Raw genomic sequence first — 20,272 nt, forward strand, 5'->3', positions numbered from 1 at the left:
ATATGGATCGGGAGTTAATATTATAAGGGGAGAATTTTGAAAATGCTTCATTTCTTGCATGCTGCCTGGACCATTTTCTAAACCACTCCTCTTTCAACTGCTATGTGGTCTAAGCATATACAAGTAATGGAGATGAGATCAGACAGACTAATAAGTACCTGGCTTGAGATTTTGCTGCTAACGCAACCCTTTGGATTTCTTGATTGAAACAGTCTACTGTAGTGACTGGAGGAAGAATCTTGTTGATGAAAGGAGGTGGTCAGTTCTGAAGGCTGATAATAGGATTGGTGGTCTGTCCAAGATGGAGAATAACTCGAATCCATGCATGAAAGGAAGATATTAGGGTGGGATTTGACAGAATAGGACAGTCAATCATAAGGATGAGATTGTGCACTAAATTCACCTACCGAGTAATGTGTTTCACTTGAAAATCGCACCTCGCCTGTCTTATATCTGAAGAAGGGAACAAATTTAATGTTGGAACACAGGAACAGCGTAAACATGAGTACATGCAATGTCACAGATGAATTGGCTCCAACCAAGCATAGGAGCGTGCCACGGTTGTGGGTTTGAAGGTCCTCTTCATTCTTATCTGGTACTCCACCTAAAATTAGTGGCTTAATAAATGGGTTTGAAATGGGGAAAAAATTGTGTAAAATGGAAAAAACATAGCTAGTAAACACTCAAACAATTGTGTATTTGATGACTTTCTTCTTTCAGTAATTTCAAATATTAACAACTTTAATTTGCTCTATTACTATATAATGAGAATGGTTTTCTTTATTACCTGATTCAAAGTTTTATAGCCTCTGATTAGGAAAAAAACGAAAAGAAGATTATATTTCTAAGCATAGGAAAATTGATGGCTGATGAATTGTTTCGGAGGTCATACTCTAATAAAATGAAGAGACCTACCGTCCTCGGCAGGGAAACACCGGGCCTTGAGGATTCTATTAGGCCTTCAGCTCTGTTGGCTATTTTATATGGTTTGAAGAAAGAGTGAGAAGAGTGTTAATGGCGATCATTAGATTGGTGGTCGCGGTAAATGCACCGGGCTAACAAGAACAAACAGAGAGCGCCATTCTATTTCCGTCGTCCTCGAATTACTGGCTTGTGAAGTCCGGTATTTAAATCCAACTCTTCTTCGAAGATCGCGGGCTAAGACTGGCCTACTGGACCATGGACCTTGACAGCCTGGCCCGTAATACATATTTTGGTCCACGGTCCAAAACAAACATCGTTCTTTCCTTGTTTCTCTTAGTTTACTTAATTATTAGAAGGCTCTACCAAACGACAAACTGGGGATGCTGAAAGGGATTCTTTAACCAAGTCAAGAAAGGAAACTTCTCTCAGTTTTGTTTTGAGTGGACCGAGCTGCAAGTGGCTTTTTCTTAGCAATCATTGAGTTCATTCAATGGCTAGAGAGGAACTGTCTCGATCACAACGGGTAAGTATATCACCAAACTAGCTACAAATCATACATGAGAGGTTGTCTCCAACCCACAGATATTAGTAGAGGTGATCAATGCTAATTAAGCTATATATATTCAGGACTGAATACTGATATAGGTTAATTAGAGACAAAATTTGGTGTCGCCAGCTAACAGGGGAGAGGGGAAGGTATGAAGATCGATCTTTTAAAGAATTGTGGAATAGATAATTGTATATACAATGTTAATGACAACATCAACATTCATTTGACGAAGAAACTTATCAGTATCAACATGCCTGCGCTAGTTGATGCTGCTAGATAGCTAGCCTTCCTTGTCCATGAATCTTTTGGCTTTCACAAAAACCTCCTTTAAGTATATCCGAAACCTAACCATGTCAAGCTGCACATTTTGGGTCTTCATATACACCTTTGCTTTTGGCCAATCTCCGTTAACAAAAGCTTGAGGGTTCTTTAGCACCAAATCGTTAGCCCCGTACTTTTCTGCCAGGCTACTTTCATTGACTTCAATCTTATATTTCATGTACTCTAATCCCAAAACTCTAGCCGGCTTCTCATAAAATGTCTTAGCAAGCCAATCTGTTCCGATTGGCACTATTTCACCTAGCACCATTCCTACTCTGAGAAACAACAAATGTGTCATTGCAGCACCGTGTACTGCTAGCATTGCATGGCTTCCATGGAGTAGCCTGTATGTGTCACCCACTGCACCATTTCGTTTCGGCTCGAACACAATTGCTTTAAATCCCACCTCTTCGATTGCCTTGAGAGCTTCTTTTAAATTCAGGATCTCACGACCAACACCATTTTTTCTATTCACCAAAACAAGTTGTGGCCTAGCTCCCTTCGATTTAAGCGTTGAAACATGTTTACCTCGTGGACTGTATGTACTTTCTAGGAGTGCATGGAAATCAAGGAGTGTTTTATGCTGGGTTAGCGTGGGATCCACAGCCAAGGGACCGTGCGTCATTAGCCCTACGATTGCTGATGGGAAGCAATGTGTCCTGGTCTGATTGTCCATGTTGATGATGGGGTGCTTGGTGAATCGATGCAGGAGATGAGCATATTTCTGGGCCCACCAGTCACTCCAATTGGTGACCGTTAGGATGACATCTCGATTTAGAGAGAGAGAGTTGATGGTGATGTAGAGAGCAAGGAGCCCATCATTGAACTGATGGTAGAAGTTTCCTGTGTACCCGCCCGTGCTGAATACTATGGCTGGACTAGAATGTGTGATTCCACAGGAGGATCTTGGTGGAGCTGAGGTGAGTGTTAGTTCGTTGACTTTAGACTTGGCCCTTTCATCCGTCTTCCGAGGGTAAGGACGAAATTTTACTGCGAAGTCTGGTGATGTCGAGATAGTGGGGCCCGTTGTGAAGAATGTTGAAGTGGATGGATCCAAAAGCGTAGGACCGTTGATAAACCACAAATCATAGTCATGGTGAGAGCAATCGCATGTGATTGGTCTCTTGACCTCTGAGATTGAATTGGGAGGTGACCGTGCTGGCCTGTCTTCTCGTGTCTTATTTATTACAATACCTGTAAAACAGATACACAATGCTGACTGTTGACAATCATTTGTACTAATTAGTATTCTATTTCTTGCTCGCATTTTCTTTCTATCCACTATATTAATTAATTACAAAACCTATTTGATCCCATTTAGATATTTCGAATGGTGGGTGAATTAACCAAGTTCTCGATGGAAGGGAAGTTAACTAGATGTTTGGAACTCTGTCATAACAAGTACTGTTCATGGAAATTTTATTTTTTTGGATTAAAATAATTATTTTATATTTTAAAACTACTTTAAAATATTTTAAAATAAAAAAAATAATTGTAATCTCAAACTCCTTCTATATTGATACTAACAGGGAAACAAATGAATCGTTTTGGTTTAAAGATGACCATTTTTATTTATTTTTAAGAGGAAGATTGCATTGAATTGAACTAGATTAAAAAAAATCAAATCGAACTGAATAGACTGTACATGTTGGATCTCGGATTATGCGGTAATTTGAGTTCGTATATTTATTTATGTTTGGAAAGCATAATAAATGGATTCTAAAAAAAAACCAATTCTTTCACGTTGTTTTGGTTTCTCGGAAATCAAAACAGGCTGGTATAAATGAACTATTATTTAAAGCGAACTAAGACCAAATTTATCGCGTTGAATAAACCAAATCAAACAAGTTTGGTTTTGAAATTCAATTTAGACCAATTAAGTTTTACTGATTCTAACACTTACCTGAATGGGTGGATGAACTTGCAGGCTTTTCTTCCCGTTTCTCGCTGACAATTAGTCCTGTAAAACAAATACAATATACTTTTTATAAATTGGCAACAATTTGTACCGCTATTCTAATTTGACTCGCTCGTACTTGCATCTCCTATGTTCAACTATAACAACCATCTGATCTCACTAATTACTTGTTAAATTATTAGAAAATGATTGATGAATTACACTCTTTATGAGTTTACTCACGTTAATTATTTTGAATTGATTTTTTTTAAGAGCTGAGGCTATATGAAATTGAATCAGCTGGAAACCCATTTGGATCACAAGGTATATATTCAGTTTTTGATCTATTCCTTTATCAGAGATGATTCGCGTTAGCAGTTGTTTCAGCCTGGTAATTATGTTTTTGTTCGGGGGACTGCAATACCAACGAACAACTATATATGTGGAATCTTCGCAAGTAATACGAAGCTATACAAGATCAAAAAATGAAATAACTGCATTGACACACGTCCATATATATGAGATTAAAACTAGACAAGAATCAAAAACAAGAAAATCGTTCCAAACTAGCTAGGTCACGAAGTATTGCAGGAGGTCAACTCTATTTAACCTGCAGGTATATAACCTGGCCAGCGTGATACTTGATTTCTGAGTTTGTAATTGAGAAGAAAAATCATAACACGCACGACTTAATTAGTCATGAACAACTAGTGTTTCTTATTAACTGAAGGATCGAGTAACTCATACCTGGTCTACTCTTGGGTATTGAAGAAGCCTCGGATACATTTGATCTTGAGAGCAATGAGAGGTTTATCTGGGAAGTGAAGAAGAATACCATCAACACGAGGAACACAATTGTAGTTTTAGAAATTCCCTTCTTCAACATGGTTTTGTTGCATAGGTGAAGCCTACCGGTAAGAAGATTGTAGTTTAATGCGAGCGAGATAGAGACTTTGTCAAGAAGCTATGATCAGTTGTTAAGGCTGCCTTAATATTAACATGCTGTATGGTCTGATCAAAATGGAGGTCATGAGAAGACGTGGAAAGAATTTGGGTGCGAATAATATGAAATTAGGAACATGACAGCGAGGTATGCCCATTAAGTCATGCAGGAAACTACCCACCAGATCAATTTTTTATTGGTTTGTCATCGATGTCAAATGCTGATTGCGTATGTATAATGCATCACGGATCTATTTATATATTGATCTTGAAAGCGACCCCTCAATGTCTCAAGTTGAATTATTCATGAAGGGAATAAATTAGAAACAAATAGATGCGAGATAAGGGAAAAAGAAAACAAATTAATAACAGTGGAGAGTGTGGACAGCTGCGTCACAAAATGAGCAAGTATATGTAGCAAAAATAATGCCCATGAAATTCCTCGATCGGACTTATCCTCTTCTCGTCTAAGGCAAGACATTAGTGGGCTTTGCATATAGGAGGTCTGTAATCCGAGAAGACTGAGGTCATATGCTAATAATAAACATAGGTGTAAGAAGTTGAATCACTGTTCTATTTGGTTGAAATGGATAATACCAAGAATTAGAAGGGAGATGTAGAGAAGATAGTCCTGGTTGTCTTCGCGATTAAAAGGCTGGTTTGAGATGTGTAGATTGGAGGCCAATCTCATAGTTGATTGAATGCAGGTCACTAATTAATAGTACTATGCCAGTTAAAGTTGTTTCCTAGCAACCGAGCAGATGATTATCATATGACTTGGCCATGCATCCATGTCATCAAGTCTAATAAAGCTGTGAAGTTTCATGCCCTGATATACCTGGGCAGTATATGTATTTCTTTAATCTCAATAGGAAGGCAATGTGAGAATTATTCACCGAGTAAAGGGAAAAAGTAGATCCTTTATAGAAAATCAATTCTGTAAGATGTTTATCAGGTGTGGCTGGTATCTGGGTGGGTTGTGATCTGGGCTGCTTCAGGTTGGAATCACCATCTGGAAGGTTATATTGGTTAATTCCCATCCAATCCACACCCCGGACCTCTTCTTGTATGAAAACAAAGTGAATGTTTTATTTTTTTGTATCTGTTAATAGAATGCATAAACAGATGTTAGACGATTTTTTTCCAGAGAATTAGAACTTCCAGACATGAGTTCACTGCCACTATATCTATTTTTTGATGTAATAACACATGCATGTATGATAAAAGCAGAAGGTATCTCTGTCTGTCGTCTTCGAGAGGAGATGAGCATGACAGGGAGAATGGACTATCTTCCCACGGTAATGAAAAGAATGAAACAGAACATTGAAACACTACTTTCTGGTTCCTTTGAACATGGTCATTGAAACAGTTGAAAGTACCCTTGAAGCAAACCTCCATATGGAGGTCAAATCTTGTAATATATCCCAATTCCCATAGCAGTTGCTTTGATCAAGCTTGGTCCTTGGAGATCTCGAATTGCCCTCTAATTGGCCGACTCTCTTTCTTGATAAGATAAATTCTGCCCAGTGACTCTACGTTTATGAAGATGTGGGCCTGAGCATGCCTACGCTAACTTTTGTGTTGTTTTGACCTCAATCAAGTATTTTATGTAGTTTGGAAAACTTTTTAAAAAAATCCCTCCTTGTTCGATGTTAATGATACCAATTTACTATGACCAAGTTATTCGATCTATGATTTCTCAGCTTTTTTTAGAGACTCTGAATCATTTGATTTAAAAAAAAATATATATTTGGAATCTAATTGTAGTTATTTTTTAAAATGTGTTTTACTTAAAAATATATCAAAATAATATTTTTTATTTTTAAAAAATTATTTTTAAAATTAGTATATCAAAATTATCTAAAAACATTAAAAAAATATTAATTTTTAAAAAAAATATTTTATTTTTTTTAAAAAAATTTAAAATATAAAAACAAATAAGTTGATACAGTAATTGGATAATAGGAAACTAAGTTGAGGTTTCGTCTTATTTTTTCCAAATGAATGCAGCGCGAAAGCGACAAAGGCGTCTCTCTAAATATTATTAGTTTTATGGCCTAAGTTTGTCGTATTTAAAATGTCTAAAATACCCTCAATTTAATACAACTTATTATCTCATGAATATCATCGTCTCTTTCGTCTTGCTCTTAAAAGGAAAAAAAAAAGTGTATGCTTGATATGTATTGTAACTTGTGAGGACTCTTTTACACAAAAGCCCTTGTTTCTTTTTTTTTTTTTTCCTGAAGGTATATTTAAATCAATTTAAAATTAAGGTTTTTATTGAAAGTGCTCTAATACGGCGCCTACTGCAACGAGAGGAATTTTTTCTTTTTCTTTTTCTTTTTCTTTTTCTTTTTTTAACTGTGGTTAGAGGCTTAGAGCTGTATCGTACTCCAAGGTGGGATAAGGGATCAGTCCTTGCTGTCAACCACTGAGATAATATTTATTTTTGTATTTAAATTTTTTTTGAAATTTTAGTTATTTTTATTTTAAATTAATATTTTTTATGATTTTAGATATTTTAATATACTTATATTAAAATTTATTTTTTTAAAATAAAAAACTTTATTTTAATATTTTTTCAAATAAAACACATTTTAAAAAACAACAGTCATTGCAAAACGCGAAAGGGATGGAGCACTTGGGTGTGTAGGGGACCGACCACACCGACTTTCACTAGCTATCGCTCCTAACGTTAAATGGGCACGTTCGCAGCTGATTCTGAAACCCGAGAGTCGTAGATTGAGTGGGTCCTACTGCGCAATATATTTTTGGCAGTTCAGTTGTATGGCCCTTTTGTTTCTCCAATTAGAAAAGAATATATATATATATATATATATAGACGCACACACATATCTATATTGACAAGACAGTGGCCCCAGATAGTGGTTGACGTGTAACTGTCCAAAGGTACAAGGTTTTTGTACTTAAAATATTTCTGCTGACGTCAAAATGCCTTACCACGTTCAACTCGATCATTGCTCCCTGCCAGCCTGTACAACATGCCTGGGTGCCCCTCTATTACTTGCGTGTTCTGCATTGCTGGTGGCTTTTGTACCTCGGGTTTGAAGTAAAACTGTGGAGTGTGTGGATTAATTAAATATTTTTATATCGGTGATCGTAGTAAAATGTGTATATTATATTATATAGCATCATAAAAATAAATGGTTCCAGCGTAAACTCTTCATTGTAAAAAAAATTAAAGTAGGCATGGCACGTGGGGAATGCCTCTTTCTTCAGTGGCCAAGCATGCAAGACCACCCAGGCACATTGGCAAACGTGCATGGTTTGTTTTGTTCTTTGATTTTTTCATTTTGAATTTTTTTCTAAATTGTTATTCCAGTCCATCAAAATTGATCAGTGGAAAATTATTTTGAGAATTTTTTTATTAAATACCATTGAATTTTAAATATTTTTTTACTAAAATTATAGTTTTTTTTAATTATATAATGAATTTAACTCTGCATTCTTTAAATTCTAAAAATTCATTCAAGAAGCCCTCGATTGTTAGCAAACATCTACTTGCTCCATTAAAACCCGTTGAGATGAAAAATATTAACCACGTAACACACAATTTCGAGTGCGATGCTTAACCTTTCGATTAAAAAAAAACACTTTAATTTTTTTCTTAAAAAAACAAAGTGATAGCCACATGGCTCTCTCGCAAAAAGTCCAGGGGGGGGTGGGGGTGGAAATTATTTACATCGATTTTTGATCTGGGGTAAATTTACAAAATTATCTACATCGATTTTTTGATTTTGTACAAACATATATATGGTTTGTTTTTAATGATTCGACTGATAAAATATTTATGTATTCCGTTGCAGAGAGAATAGAACCTCTATAATACATGTTAACCAGTCACTCCACTCTAATCACTACCATGGCTGCCTTTAAGCTACACACAAAAATGGCTCAACAGCCGTGTAGTCTTTTTCCTAAAGTTTTTTTTTTAAAAAAATGACAAAGCATGTTACATCATCCTGTTTATAAAAAAAATATTTTATTTTACTAAAAACTAATATTTTTTTATGTTTTGTACCGTTTTAATATGCTGTCTCAAAAATAATTTTTTAAAAATAAAAAATATTATTTTAATATATTTTAACATAAAAAATATTTTAAAAAACATTCATATCTATTTTTTTTTTAAATAACCACAGTTTTAGCATGTAACGGTGGAACTCTATAATTTGTGCACTGCAAGCCCACCTTAAAGAGATACGAGGAGTTTTGCCCGTATTTCCTTGTGCTGCAATGTTATGGAGTATGGACCTCTTCGTGGCTGACTGGACTTTGTTGTTTTTATTTTGGGTGGTTATTGGTACATGGTAAAGTAAACTCAATAAGAAAGGTTTAATTCCCTTTGACTCGCCATTTGCTCTTTTATATTTTTTTTTGTTGAAGTAAATTCTACTTTTTGAGTGTATTTTCTTCGTTTTCCTTCGAGTAAATTCTTGCCGCTTGGTTTCTATTTAATTCTTCTTCCGAGTCTCTAGCAAAAAACTTGTAGGAAAAAAAAAACACAAACTCTGAATAATAATTGGTTTGGCAAAAACAATCTATCACTTATCTTTTATGGGATACAATAGCTCAATTTTCTATCGCTTGGCGCTCGACTACATTTCTTTATAAATGAGAGAGCCCAAGCCCCGCCATTAAAATAACCTTCTTAAGCTTGTAAAGTTTCAAGACATTGAATACTTTAATTGTAGTTTTTATTGTAATTTTTTCCTCCGTTTGACAGCTTTAAATTTTGTTAACTATTTGCAGGTGATTATATTCATATAATCCACGAGTTAATTAATTTTTATATTGATATAATGTAAGTTAACATAATTAATTATCTTTCTTATCTCTCATTTTATTTAAAATCATCTTTAATATTAAAATATAAAAGCACATCTATCATATTTGCTGACAAACCAGATACTTGGCTGAATAAAATTAAAAATCAGAATCTCAATTATACGAACTCGAAAATATGCTATCCCTTTTTTAATTTATATCAAGTCTTTGTGCATATTTACACAGTATTTAGATTATTCTTGCATGTAATTTAGCTTCTTCTTTTTTTACCTGTAGGGCCTCGATCTAGCCTCCATGCATCCAATTCGTGTTTATCAAGAAATCAACAGAAATAGAGTACAAATTCGTTGAAAACTCCACAGAGCAAAGATGTCTTAAATTGCTTATGCTATAATATTCTATTTTTTTTAATTATAGATATTCAAACCAGTTTAGGTTTATTTTAACTAATTTCTTGAAAATTTAAGATAAACAACCAAATAAACTTCTAATAATCTTAAAATTTATAATATTCAAACTAATAATTTCAAAAATTACTTAAAATCTAAACTATATTGTGTATAGAGTATAACTTTATCGAAAGCTTAAAAAAAAAAGCTCTCTCAATTCACATCTCGAGGCATCTCTTTTCATGTGCATGCGATTTGTTAATCTCTGCTCATATATGAATCGAGCATTCCTGACCTTCTTGGTTAGGCATGTGAATTATCTTTTCTCGTTGACCGTCCAATTAAAATTTGCATTCCTATCCAACAAGAATTATATATTAAGGAGAATGAATACAAAAAATACTTTTAAATGAACAGACATGACCATTCAACTCCCTGCTATCAGTCTGAAAATATGGAGGTCATTGTTTGACACAACAGATGATGGCCAATGACCATGCCTAGTTGCATCCAGAACCACTTTACTCTGGATGAGGTCACTCGCACAGTATTAAAGCTCCGAAATTTACCTTAAAGAGACAAATATGGTGAATGTAGAGGTGGAGGGGCACAGTTCTTGGGGCTTTTCTCGAAAAAACCGGGAGATAGCAGGATGCTCTCTAGCTTCACGTATTCCGATGCTTATTTGCCTCGTCAGGAAAAAAAAAAACGAGATTTGATGGCATTTCTGTTATTTTTCTAAATATACGGGATGGTCGCTTCGAGACTCGAAGCCCGAGGTTCGTGGATGAAGATCGACACAGGGATTCGAGAGGTTGCTTCTTTTTTGTAGTGTTTTAAAATAAAAAACAGAGTGGATCAATGTCGAGAATTTTCGCCGCAAGGGCCTTTCGTTGTGTTTACGTGAAAGATACTTGTACGGGCACTCTATGGAATCGTAGCCTTTTCATCTAGACATGCAGGCTGGCAGTGTAATTTATGGACCTGCTGAGTTATTTTAGGAAACACCCATTTTGTCCTCGATCATAGCGTTGAGGCATAGCCCGTTGAGTTTTGCTTTAGCCTTCTTTGGTGAACTCTTTCTTCGTATCGCATGGATTTATCAAGATTTTGGTGAACTATTTCTACTGTGTGTGTGGATATGATAGTGCTTGACAGCTCACTAAGGATTCCTCCAGGATTCTTCTCATTGGAAGAGCGTAAAACCCTGAGTGAGTTTCCCGTGATTTCCCTGTTCACATCATTTTCGGTGATTCTGAACTTTTTTTTAAGGAGTGGTTTTTCAACTGGAAATTAATTATCTAATTAAAAATTTAGCTGAATTGGAATTTCAAGTCATCAAATAAAGGCCCGTGAATCCACGAAGCTACACCTGAAATCCACGGTGAGTGATTGACAGGTCATGCTGCAGGACAAAAACTTTTACTCACAATCCTCGAACATGCAATATCAATAAGTGATCTGACGGTTTGAATCATTTATAGATAATTAACTAGCTGTGCACCCGCTATACGAAGAAGACACGTAAGGATTTTAATTAGATGGTGGAAGGGTTTTTTTTTTTTTTTTGTCACTGGAAATGTCGGGCGTATTATCAGAAGAGCACGAGCTTCTTCCACGCATTATCTGTACATTTTTGTTGCTTTTTATTTTTAAATTATATTTTATATTTATATAAATACTGGAATATCTTTTAGTCAATTTGATTATAATAATAAAATTGATATGATAAAATAAAATAAAAAACCTTCGATGCCAATTTTAAAGTTTTTGCTCTGAATAGTATTTAGTTATTTTAATTTGCTTTTCAAACATAAAAATACTTGTTTATACCTGATCAATTTAATAATAAAAAATGGAATTTGTATAAATACCTCTTCCCCCTGGAAGTCAAGTAAGTTCAATTAATTTTTTACATGAAGGACAAGACTAATAATGATTTTTGAGCTTGGATGGATAATATTTTACAAAAGAGAATTAATTTATTTTAATGGCCTCGCATTAACATCGATGACAAAATTCATTTTGAACTTCTAAGAAGCCTTGAGTTTTTTTTTTCAAGTTAATTTTGGTGTTTTTTATTATTTTGATATAAAAAATAATTGTTTTTTTTTAAATATTAATTTAATATATATTTTAAGCAAAATATACTTTAAAGATAAACAACTACAAAAAAAATAAAAATCAAAACACAATATCGGACAGTACAAAACAGTACACCAGACTGCCAAATGCCTTTCCTGCTACAATCAGCTCATAGACGCGGCCAGAAACCTTTTGTTTTGAAACCGTATATTTCTTTGAAAATAATCGAGAACTAAAGCGGTCGCTGCTGTAAAGTTGAGGGATTACTTTCATCTCTTAATAATACGTACACAAACAAAATATGCATAGCTGAGAGAGAAAACAATCTGCACCTTGAACGAGGGATAGCCTGCGACGAGGAGCGTCCAAAAAGGATGTACACAGGACCCGCTGACATATTCTTGGCTAAATTGTTCTTATTCTTTCTGGGACAAAAAAATGCTATTAATCCGAGATTTAAGCTCGTGTATTTGAGTTTGAATCGTGATTTAACTCGAAAAAGTTCCCTCAAGGCATTGGCTCCACCTCCTGATATATTTAATTAATGGTTGTTGTCTGTAAACCTGTAATCTTAGTATACAATTGTTTTCTGCTAACATTTGTGTTTGAAGTAAAACAAATATAACAAAAAAATACTTAGTAATAAATTAAATCGTGTATTATTCCGTAGAGCCCACTAAAAAATTGAGTTCGAACGCTATTTTTGTGCAACAGTTTTTATATATTTTTTAATTAAGAGTGTGTTTGAGATTGTAGTAGCAGTGATAATTTAAAGTGTTTTTCGCTTAGAAATATATCAAGATGATGTCTTTTTATTTTTAAAAAATTATTTTTGACACTAACACATCAAAACGATTTGAAAATGTATTAAAAAATAATTTTATGCAAAAAAAAATTGAATTTTGAGGGAACACGACAGTTCTCAGACACTCTTAGTTTCGTAAAAATTCCTCCCTTATTTTTTGATTTTAAAATCATTTTTGAAAAATATTGAATTTTTTTTTTGCTTCAAATTAATATCTTTTGTATTTTCAGATCATTTTGATGTACTAAAATCAAAAATATTTTTTTAAAATAAAAAAAAAATTATTTTAATGCATTTTCAAGTAAAAAATAATTTGAAAAACAACCATAACCACACTTTTAAATATTTTACACATGTTTTTTGCTATATATAAATTTCAACTATAATTTTTACCAAACACATATCTAAATTCAACTAACCACAATTAATTATATTTTTTTAAAATTTATTTTTTTCAAATCATAACCACAAAACCTCCCTTAAAAAAACAAAAACCCTCTTAATGTTTAAACACCAATAAGAAATATATAATCAGTAAAGGACTATATTGCCGGCCCAATTTGATTGAGCATGGAAGATTTGCGTAGCCTCACCCCCGCAATGAACCCACCATGAGACAGTTTGTATTCCGTGACTTTTCTTGAACCGGAGAAGAAAAGTATATGTTCGTTTTAAGAGGCTGAAAAGAATTGTAGGGATTAGTAACCCAAATTTAAACCTGGATTATATCACTAATTGGACCGTTCAAATTATCGATCCATTTAAATCCGATTTACTTTACTCGATTCATTTGGAAGACAAAAAAAAAAAAAAACCCTTTTCAGAGGAACGTTGTCGTTTAATTAAACTTTTACCGTCAAGTCGTGCTCTACTAACTACTTGTCTCGTTCATCCTCCGGAGTTAGTAACTTAGCATCTCTTTTCAAGGAAGTTTTACTTTTCTTCTTGTTGGAATTTGCACTCCTACACAAAAGAAGCAAAACTCCATAGCTAAGGACCTCGGGCAACTGACAGGAAGGACAACATGCTTGACTTTAAGGTACAAAAGGCGATTTCTCTATTTAATTTAAATTTCTTGATAGCTCCATTTTCTTGACGGTCCTGCTCCGTTAGGAGCAAATCATGTTCATATTTTATATAAAAGGATTTTTGTCTATTTAATTTAAATTTCTCGATAGCTCCATTTTCTTGACGATACTGCTCCGTTAGAAGCCAATCATGTTTATATAAAGGATATTTGAGAGTTAAGTGGTCAAATTTTTTGATTTTTTTATTTAAAAATATATTAAGATAATATTTATATTTTAAAAAAATATTTTTGATATCAACATAAAAATATTAAAAAATAAATTTAAAATAAAAAAATAAATTTATGTAAAACATCATTTGGACTCGCTTCCAAACCGTGTCTTAATTTTAACAATAACTGCCAAAATTTTCTTGACGATTCTGCTCCATTAGAAGCAAAATATGTTTATTTAAGGTGTTTTGAAATTGATATGAGTGTTGTTTTTCAAAGTAATTTTTTTAAAAAATATATTAAAAAAATATTTTTTAAAATTTATTTTTACCATCAACTAATCAAAATAATGAATTGCGTTTCCAAACCAAGGCTTAATTTTAAATAATGACTTCCATTTTTTTTTATTTCGCTTCCAAAATATATGTCCATGTTTATTCTTGATCAGCTAGAACAGTTCTCCTTTTCAGCGTCTCCCACTAGTTTTATTTTGTAATTTATAAGAGCCGCCAAGAGAGTCTAATCAAACCCCCCCCCCCCCCCCCTCTCACTAGTTATTGTCTTGACTGCCAGTGATTCATCGCTGAGCAGGTATTCGCGGCAGTGTGAATTGAAAAATACTGGAACCAAGGAGAGATTGAACATTTTTCAATTGTGTTCGATCCAACATAATTCAGTGGGTTGACTCGAAAACTCGAGGGTTGAGTCGATAACCCGGCAACCCTAAACCTTCGCCAAGTGTGGTTGGTGGGCCGGGCATCGCAATTATGGTGAAAAGGCTGAATAACAGGTGGAAGATTAAATTGAATATTTATGATGGTTGAAAAGTCAAACACACGCCACAGAAATCTCGTATTTTCGGTTTTATACTTTTATTTCTAAATTGATCCACGCTCCTTCACACATTCGCGTATTTTTCTCTTTTCAGTCTGGTTCTCAATTTTAAAATTCATAAAATCGCATCTCTTTTCTTCTTCTTCTTCTTCTTCTTCTTTTAAATGATATTCCAAATTTTAAGAACTAAACAGTACATGGATTAAGGATAATAATATATCAACCATCTAGTAGGTGGTTAAAGTAGTAAAAATTTAGGATCAAAAGGTTTGTTTCCCATTTAATTTCAAGTTTGAGTCTTGTAATCAATAATATAATAGTCACTTAAGACTTATATGGTCGTTAACTTCAGAGTCTGTGAAATTAATTAAGATACGCGTAAATTGGTTTGAACATCTATCGTTAATTAAAAAAAATATATATCTAAAATGAAAGGGAAATAAAAAAAGGAGATCGATCGAATTCAATTTCAGAATATTGGTTGAATTTGATGTTTGAAACACCACCAATAATACAAAATCTTAAAATTATAGCTACTGATAGCTTGACCCCACGTTGCTAATTCGTGACCTCTTATCTAAGCTACTGGTTATGCGGGAAATAAAATCATTACACGGTGACCGAAAACCAAACCATCGCATGAGAACCAATCCAAGTCTCACGGGACGTGGGCCATCACGATCCCTGAGGTGGGGCCCACGGGAGTTTAGTCAGCCAAATCTTTCTTTCCCTTAGTTTGGAACTTACAGAAAGCTTCACATATTTTTCCATGACAACGACAACGACGATGGAAGTATATCAGCGTGGGACCACATTAAGTAGCTCTCACGCTCGAGGATTTACGAATAAAAATATCTCATTTAATTCTTCAATGAAAACTTATTTGATCGGCAACCCCACGTTAACTGTTCCACATGATAGCGAGTGTTTGTTTTTATATTTTAAAAATAATTTTAAAAAAATAATTTTTTTATTTTTATATTATTTTGATATGTTGATGTTAAAAATTAATTTTAAAAAAAATTAAAAAAATTATTTTAATATATATATAAAAAAAATCATTACCCCCGTTAACCAGCAAGCTCAAATCGGGCAATGAACAAATATTCCTGTCGCCGATAATATCAAGTGGATATGAATTTTGGCCGAGGTCCGGTTCAAACCCGCTTCACCATATCCTGTATTTTCTAGCTTTCGATCTTTATTCTCTGATGATGAAATAGTTTTTCCAATGTACATCGATGAATTCCACTTATCGAGGCGACCTCTCTGGTGGTACCTTCTTCTAAAAATATTGCCGATAATGCTAGAATTGTTGACTTTTCTCTTTTCAATTTTTACCTTTTTTCACCAATAATATTAAAGACCATAACTTAATTCCAATAAACTTGAGGACATGAATGAAAAAAAAAGTCATATGTTTTGTATCCATATAAATTTTATATATATATATATATATATCAGGGTAAATCACCATTAGTTTTCCGTATTAGTTTTTTCATATTAGGGTATTAGTAACGTTGAGTGGAGATATTTTATGCCACGTATAACATCACATATATTCATAAGAAAAAAGAGGAAAGTAGTGTTGTCTTAGGAAAAGCAGCTAAACTCACTTTTGCACGAAGCTGCTTTTGCTCAATCAACAAACACCTTAGGCTTCTTTTTTTTTCTTTTTCTTTTTTTATAATTCAAGGTATTCGGGTCATCTTAGTGCTTCACGATTAATACTTAGATTCACTAAACACCCTACAAACCTAGTAGATAAATAAAACATCGCGAGAATGATAAACATACATATAAAAGTTCGAATTTAAGTGCAGAGGCAAGGAATTCTCTACCAGTAGGCAGGTAAGGCTTTCTTTAGGGCTGCATGTGTTTGTACTATAATAGAGTTTAGTAAATTTTGAATTTTGTTTGTTTTAACCCCTCTCTCTGTTTATATATATTATTTTGATTTAATAATATTATCAAAATATTTTGAAAAGTAATGTTTATCATATTTTTTTTATTTTGTGTTGTGTTTTTTATCAAAATTTATTTTTTTTTGTTTCAAATTATTTTTTTAATATTTTTTAAAAATATATTATTTTAATATATAAAAAAACTTTAAAAAATAATATCTAAATACTAGTCGTAACCAAATTATTGGATGACAATGCGGTCCTGTTTGAAATGGTATCCCACCAAAATGTTGAACTTTGTCCGCATCCATGTATACCATCCTTCTATTTCTGTCCAGTCAGAAGCCCGTTCCAAGTTTTTATACACAATACAAATATATGGTAAATAATATTGCAGTAGGGGTTGGTTATGGCGTAATAAGTCAAATACCAGTGGTGGAAAAGCAAGAATTTCTTCCTATTTACATTCAAAATTTCATAATTATTAAACTACACAGACAGCCTGTGTAATTAATATCCATGAATGGTTTCGCTGGTGGTCGCTAGCTAACTCAGTTGGCAAATTTATTTAAAACTTTTTGCGGCGGCTTCAGTTAAATTATTTTCATGCCTGGGATCGATGAATTACACAGTGATTAAAGGAAAATAAAGGGTGAGAGAGAATCACACCAATGGTTTAAAAAAAAAAAAACTTTATTCTAGCTAATATATATTTTCACAATATGACTGCCTATTTGTTCGATTAATTACTAGCTAGGACGTTCAGCCGTTCGATTAATTACTAGCTAGGACGTTCAGCCTGAAATCATAAGATTTCTAGGGGTTTGATAATAGATTTCCTCTTTCCAAAAATAACTAATGTTTTTTGGCGTTGAATGAAATATTTTAAAATTAAAAAAAATAAAAAAATTTAAATATTTTTAAAAACACTCTCAAAACATAATGTAAAAAACGGCAGGTATGATTTTCCTCGTAGATGCATCTTTATACAAAAAGCAACATAAATACGAACGCTATTGTAACTTTCTCTCTCTCTCTCTCTCTCTCTCTCTCTCTTATCGCAATAACTCTGGCTGCTGCTGAAAAGCAAATTTGAACATAATTACAGCCGAGATATATTCCCTTTACCTTATCTGCAAGAAAAATACAAAAAATAAAATAAAATAAAGTAAAATAGATTCCATTAAAATCTTATTATCGCTTGTTAAATGATCGGTGAAGGGACTGGATTCGCATAAACCATAGACGACCGTACTTTTCAGCATAAATTTTCTTGCCTTGTCATGCATTGATTGCATCCCCTGGATCCTTATCAATCACCTGGACTCCGGATGCTTTTTTTTGGCAGGGATCTCTTGCTGCTTGCTATGTGTTCCTTCAACAACGTTTGTCAAGGTGTCCGTGTACATGGATTTTGCTTCCCTTATTGTTTATGCGATCCGGGTTCTGTATTGATGATATCTTCCCTTTAATCTCTGAAGAAAGAGGTAAAGAATGCTTTTGCCTGGAACCTCCTCGAGAAAAATCCATCCTTCTTATTCAAATCCTGTGGATTTTTATTTTGACGTGGATTCAAATCCAACCTTCAATCTCTTGTAACAGATGGGATTTCAATTTTTTTTTTATGACTGATGAAAATAATTATTTATTTTTTTGTTTTAAATTTGTTTTTTTAGTGTTTTTAAATTATCTTTGATATTAAAAATAAAATTTAAAAAATAAAAAAGGCATTAACTAAAAACACGCCAGACGTGAACGTGCAATGTAATGGTGCATTTGCAACCATTCAATACTGCCAGTGTACACGTGGAAGAATCTGGATTTCATGTATTCTTTTCTAGAATGGAAGAGGAAATGAAGGATTGGCCCATAGCCCAGATTTTTACTGTGACAGCATATTAAACAGGATCCCTTGAATTCTCATCAAAAGGTGGACGGAAGAGTAGGTTTTGTCGATAGGAATGCTGAAGACAAAAAAAGACTGTCATCTGCAAAATCTAACATGACAGATGTGTCCCATTCCATTGCCCGCACATAACTTGCATCCAGGCTTGAGACCTAAGGCGTCGATCCTCCTCCTTGAATCATGTATAAAGATCAAGCAAGTCCCAGGCCTCAAATAGGTGCTCATGCATGTGTACGTGGCATGCGCATCATAGTGGGTATACTTCTGTACCCGTGCTCCCCGTGTCAGAGTGGTTTTCTTTCAAAAAGAAAAAGAAAAAGAATGTACATGCTCTTCTAATAGATTTCTCCATCTAATTTTTTTTTTTGAATCACATATCAAAATATTTATAGACATATTTAAGTAATTAAATTAATATTTAATTAATAAATAACCAAGATTAAAATATTTAATAAGGAGAGTTGTTTTTGTATAAACGCTGCCTAAAAAAAAAAGGATTGTGATAATTAGGGTCCAACGGAAAGTAATAGATATATTGCAACATAAACAAATATATTTGGTTGTGGTTAACAACTATATTTTTTAAAATATTAATTTCATTTAGTGAAATATTTTTTTATTTTAATCACATAAGATAAAACTCATTAAAAGTTTTTTGTATGAAATATATTTTTTAAAAGTAAAAAAACATGATTGACAATAAAATAGTGAGATTGCATTCTTTTAACCTTTAGTTAGATAAGAAAAAAATATATATAATTGATAATAAATGATGTAATTGTATTTTTTTAAAACAATTTAAGGGCAAGACAGGCATTTAAAAAAAACAAATAATAACTATAATATTGTGGATTAACATGTTAAATCTACAATTCACTAATGTACTCAATAAAATTCAATTATTTGTTTTGTTATTTTTAAAAAAACAAAAAAAAACCCAACACAAGTGCCTTTTCCATTCTAGCGTGTGTTCCTAAGCATGTCTTTTTCTTTTTTAAAAGGAAGATTTACAAGTTGCATGTTTTTTATTTTTTTAAGTTGTCTGCTTTTTATTGGTTGCTAGAAAATCAGGGTTTTTTTTTTATTAAAAATCTATTTTCAATTCTTTTTTTATCTACAACTCCTTGTTAGTCCTGTTTATCACTATAAAAAAATTCAAAAAATAGCTCAAAAAAATAAAATTAACTCAAACCATAATTATTTTTGCGATCAAATCTACCTCCTCGAGCATGAGCATGGAGAAAGAAAAAAAATTTGGATGAAACTCTACACATGAAACGGAATTCATTAACACAAAAATTAACTATTTTTTATGATTGAAATTATCGACAACGATATATTTTTTTCTTTAAATTATAATCCGGTGAGCCCCTCTTTTTTCTTTATAAAAAAACATAAAAAAATAAATAAAATAAAGTTTGATACTACAATTGAATTTTAGAATACTAAAGGACCTATTACTTTTAACTATAAAAAAAATAAGAGATTGAAATAAACTTTTTAAATTAAAACGTTATTTTTTTTACCTTGTTTTTTGTACTTTAGTTATTTATTTTTCAATTCAATCCTTTTTTTAAATCAATATATAAATGAGTGCTAATTTGAACTTAACTATGCAAAAACAATTTTTATAATCAAATTGATTTTTTTTTAAAAGTATTTTTCA

At 32.9% G+C, this 20,272-nt stretch overlaps 1 protein-coding gene across 2 annotated transcripts; it reads right to left on the minus strand.

The window, feature by feature from the left end:
* Positions 1-1,635: 1,635 nt before the first annotated feature.
* On the minus strand, positions 1,636-4,836 carry LOC133696759 (xylan glycosyltransferase MUCI21-like). Of its 2 annotated transcripts, none has more exons than XM_062119034.1 (2): positions 4,440-4,764; positions 1,636-2,989 (listed from the first exon to the last, which is right to left on the minus strand). In XM_062119034.1, the coding sequence occupies exons 1-2, from the start codon at positions 4,576-4,578 to the stop codon at positions 1,755-1,757; spliced, it is 1,374 nt and encodes a 457-aa protein (XP_061975018.1). In that variant the 5' UTR covers positions 4,579-4,764; the 3' UTR covers positions 1,636-1,754. The 2 variants fall into 2 exon arrangements, 1 of the variants encoding a protein (XP_061975018.1); XR_009842742.1 differs by lacking the exon at positions 1,636-2,989 and adding an exon at positions 3,610-3,755 and having other exon boundaries at positions 4,440-4,836.
* Positions 4,837-20,272: the final 15,436 nt, after the last annotated feature.

This window comes from Populus nigra, chromosome 6 (genome assembly GCF_951802175.1).
Source record: "Populus nigra chromosome 6, ddPopNigr1.1, whole genome shotgun sequence".
Taxonomy (NCBI): Eukaryota; Viridiplantae; Streptophyta; class Magnoliopsida; order Malpighiales; family Salicaceae; genus Populus; species Populus nigra.

Excerpts from the sequence above, each read along its gene's own strand:
- LOC133696759 (XM_062119034.1), bottom strand. The coding sequence starts at position 4,578 with ATGTTGAAGAAGGGAATTTCTAAAACTACAATTGTGTTCCTCGTGTTG. Across the intron at positions 2,990-4,439 it reads AATACCCAAGAGTAGACCAG|GTATTGTAATAAATAAGACA; the intron begins GTATGAGTTACT and ends TCTGTTTTACAG.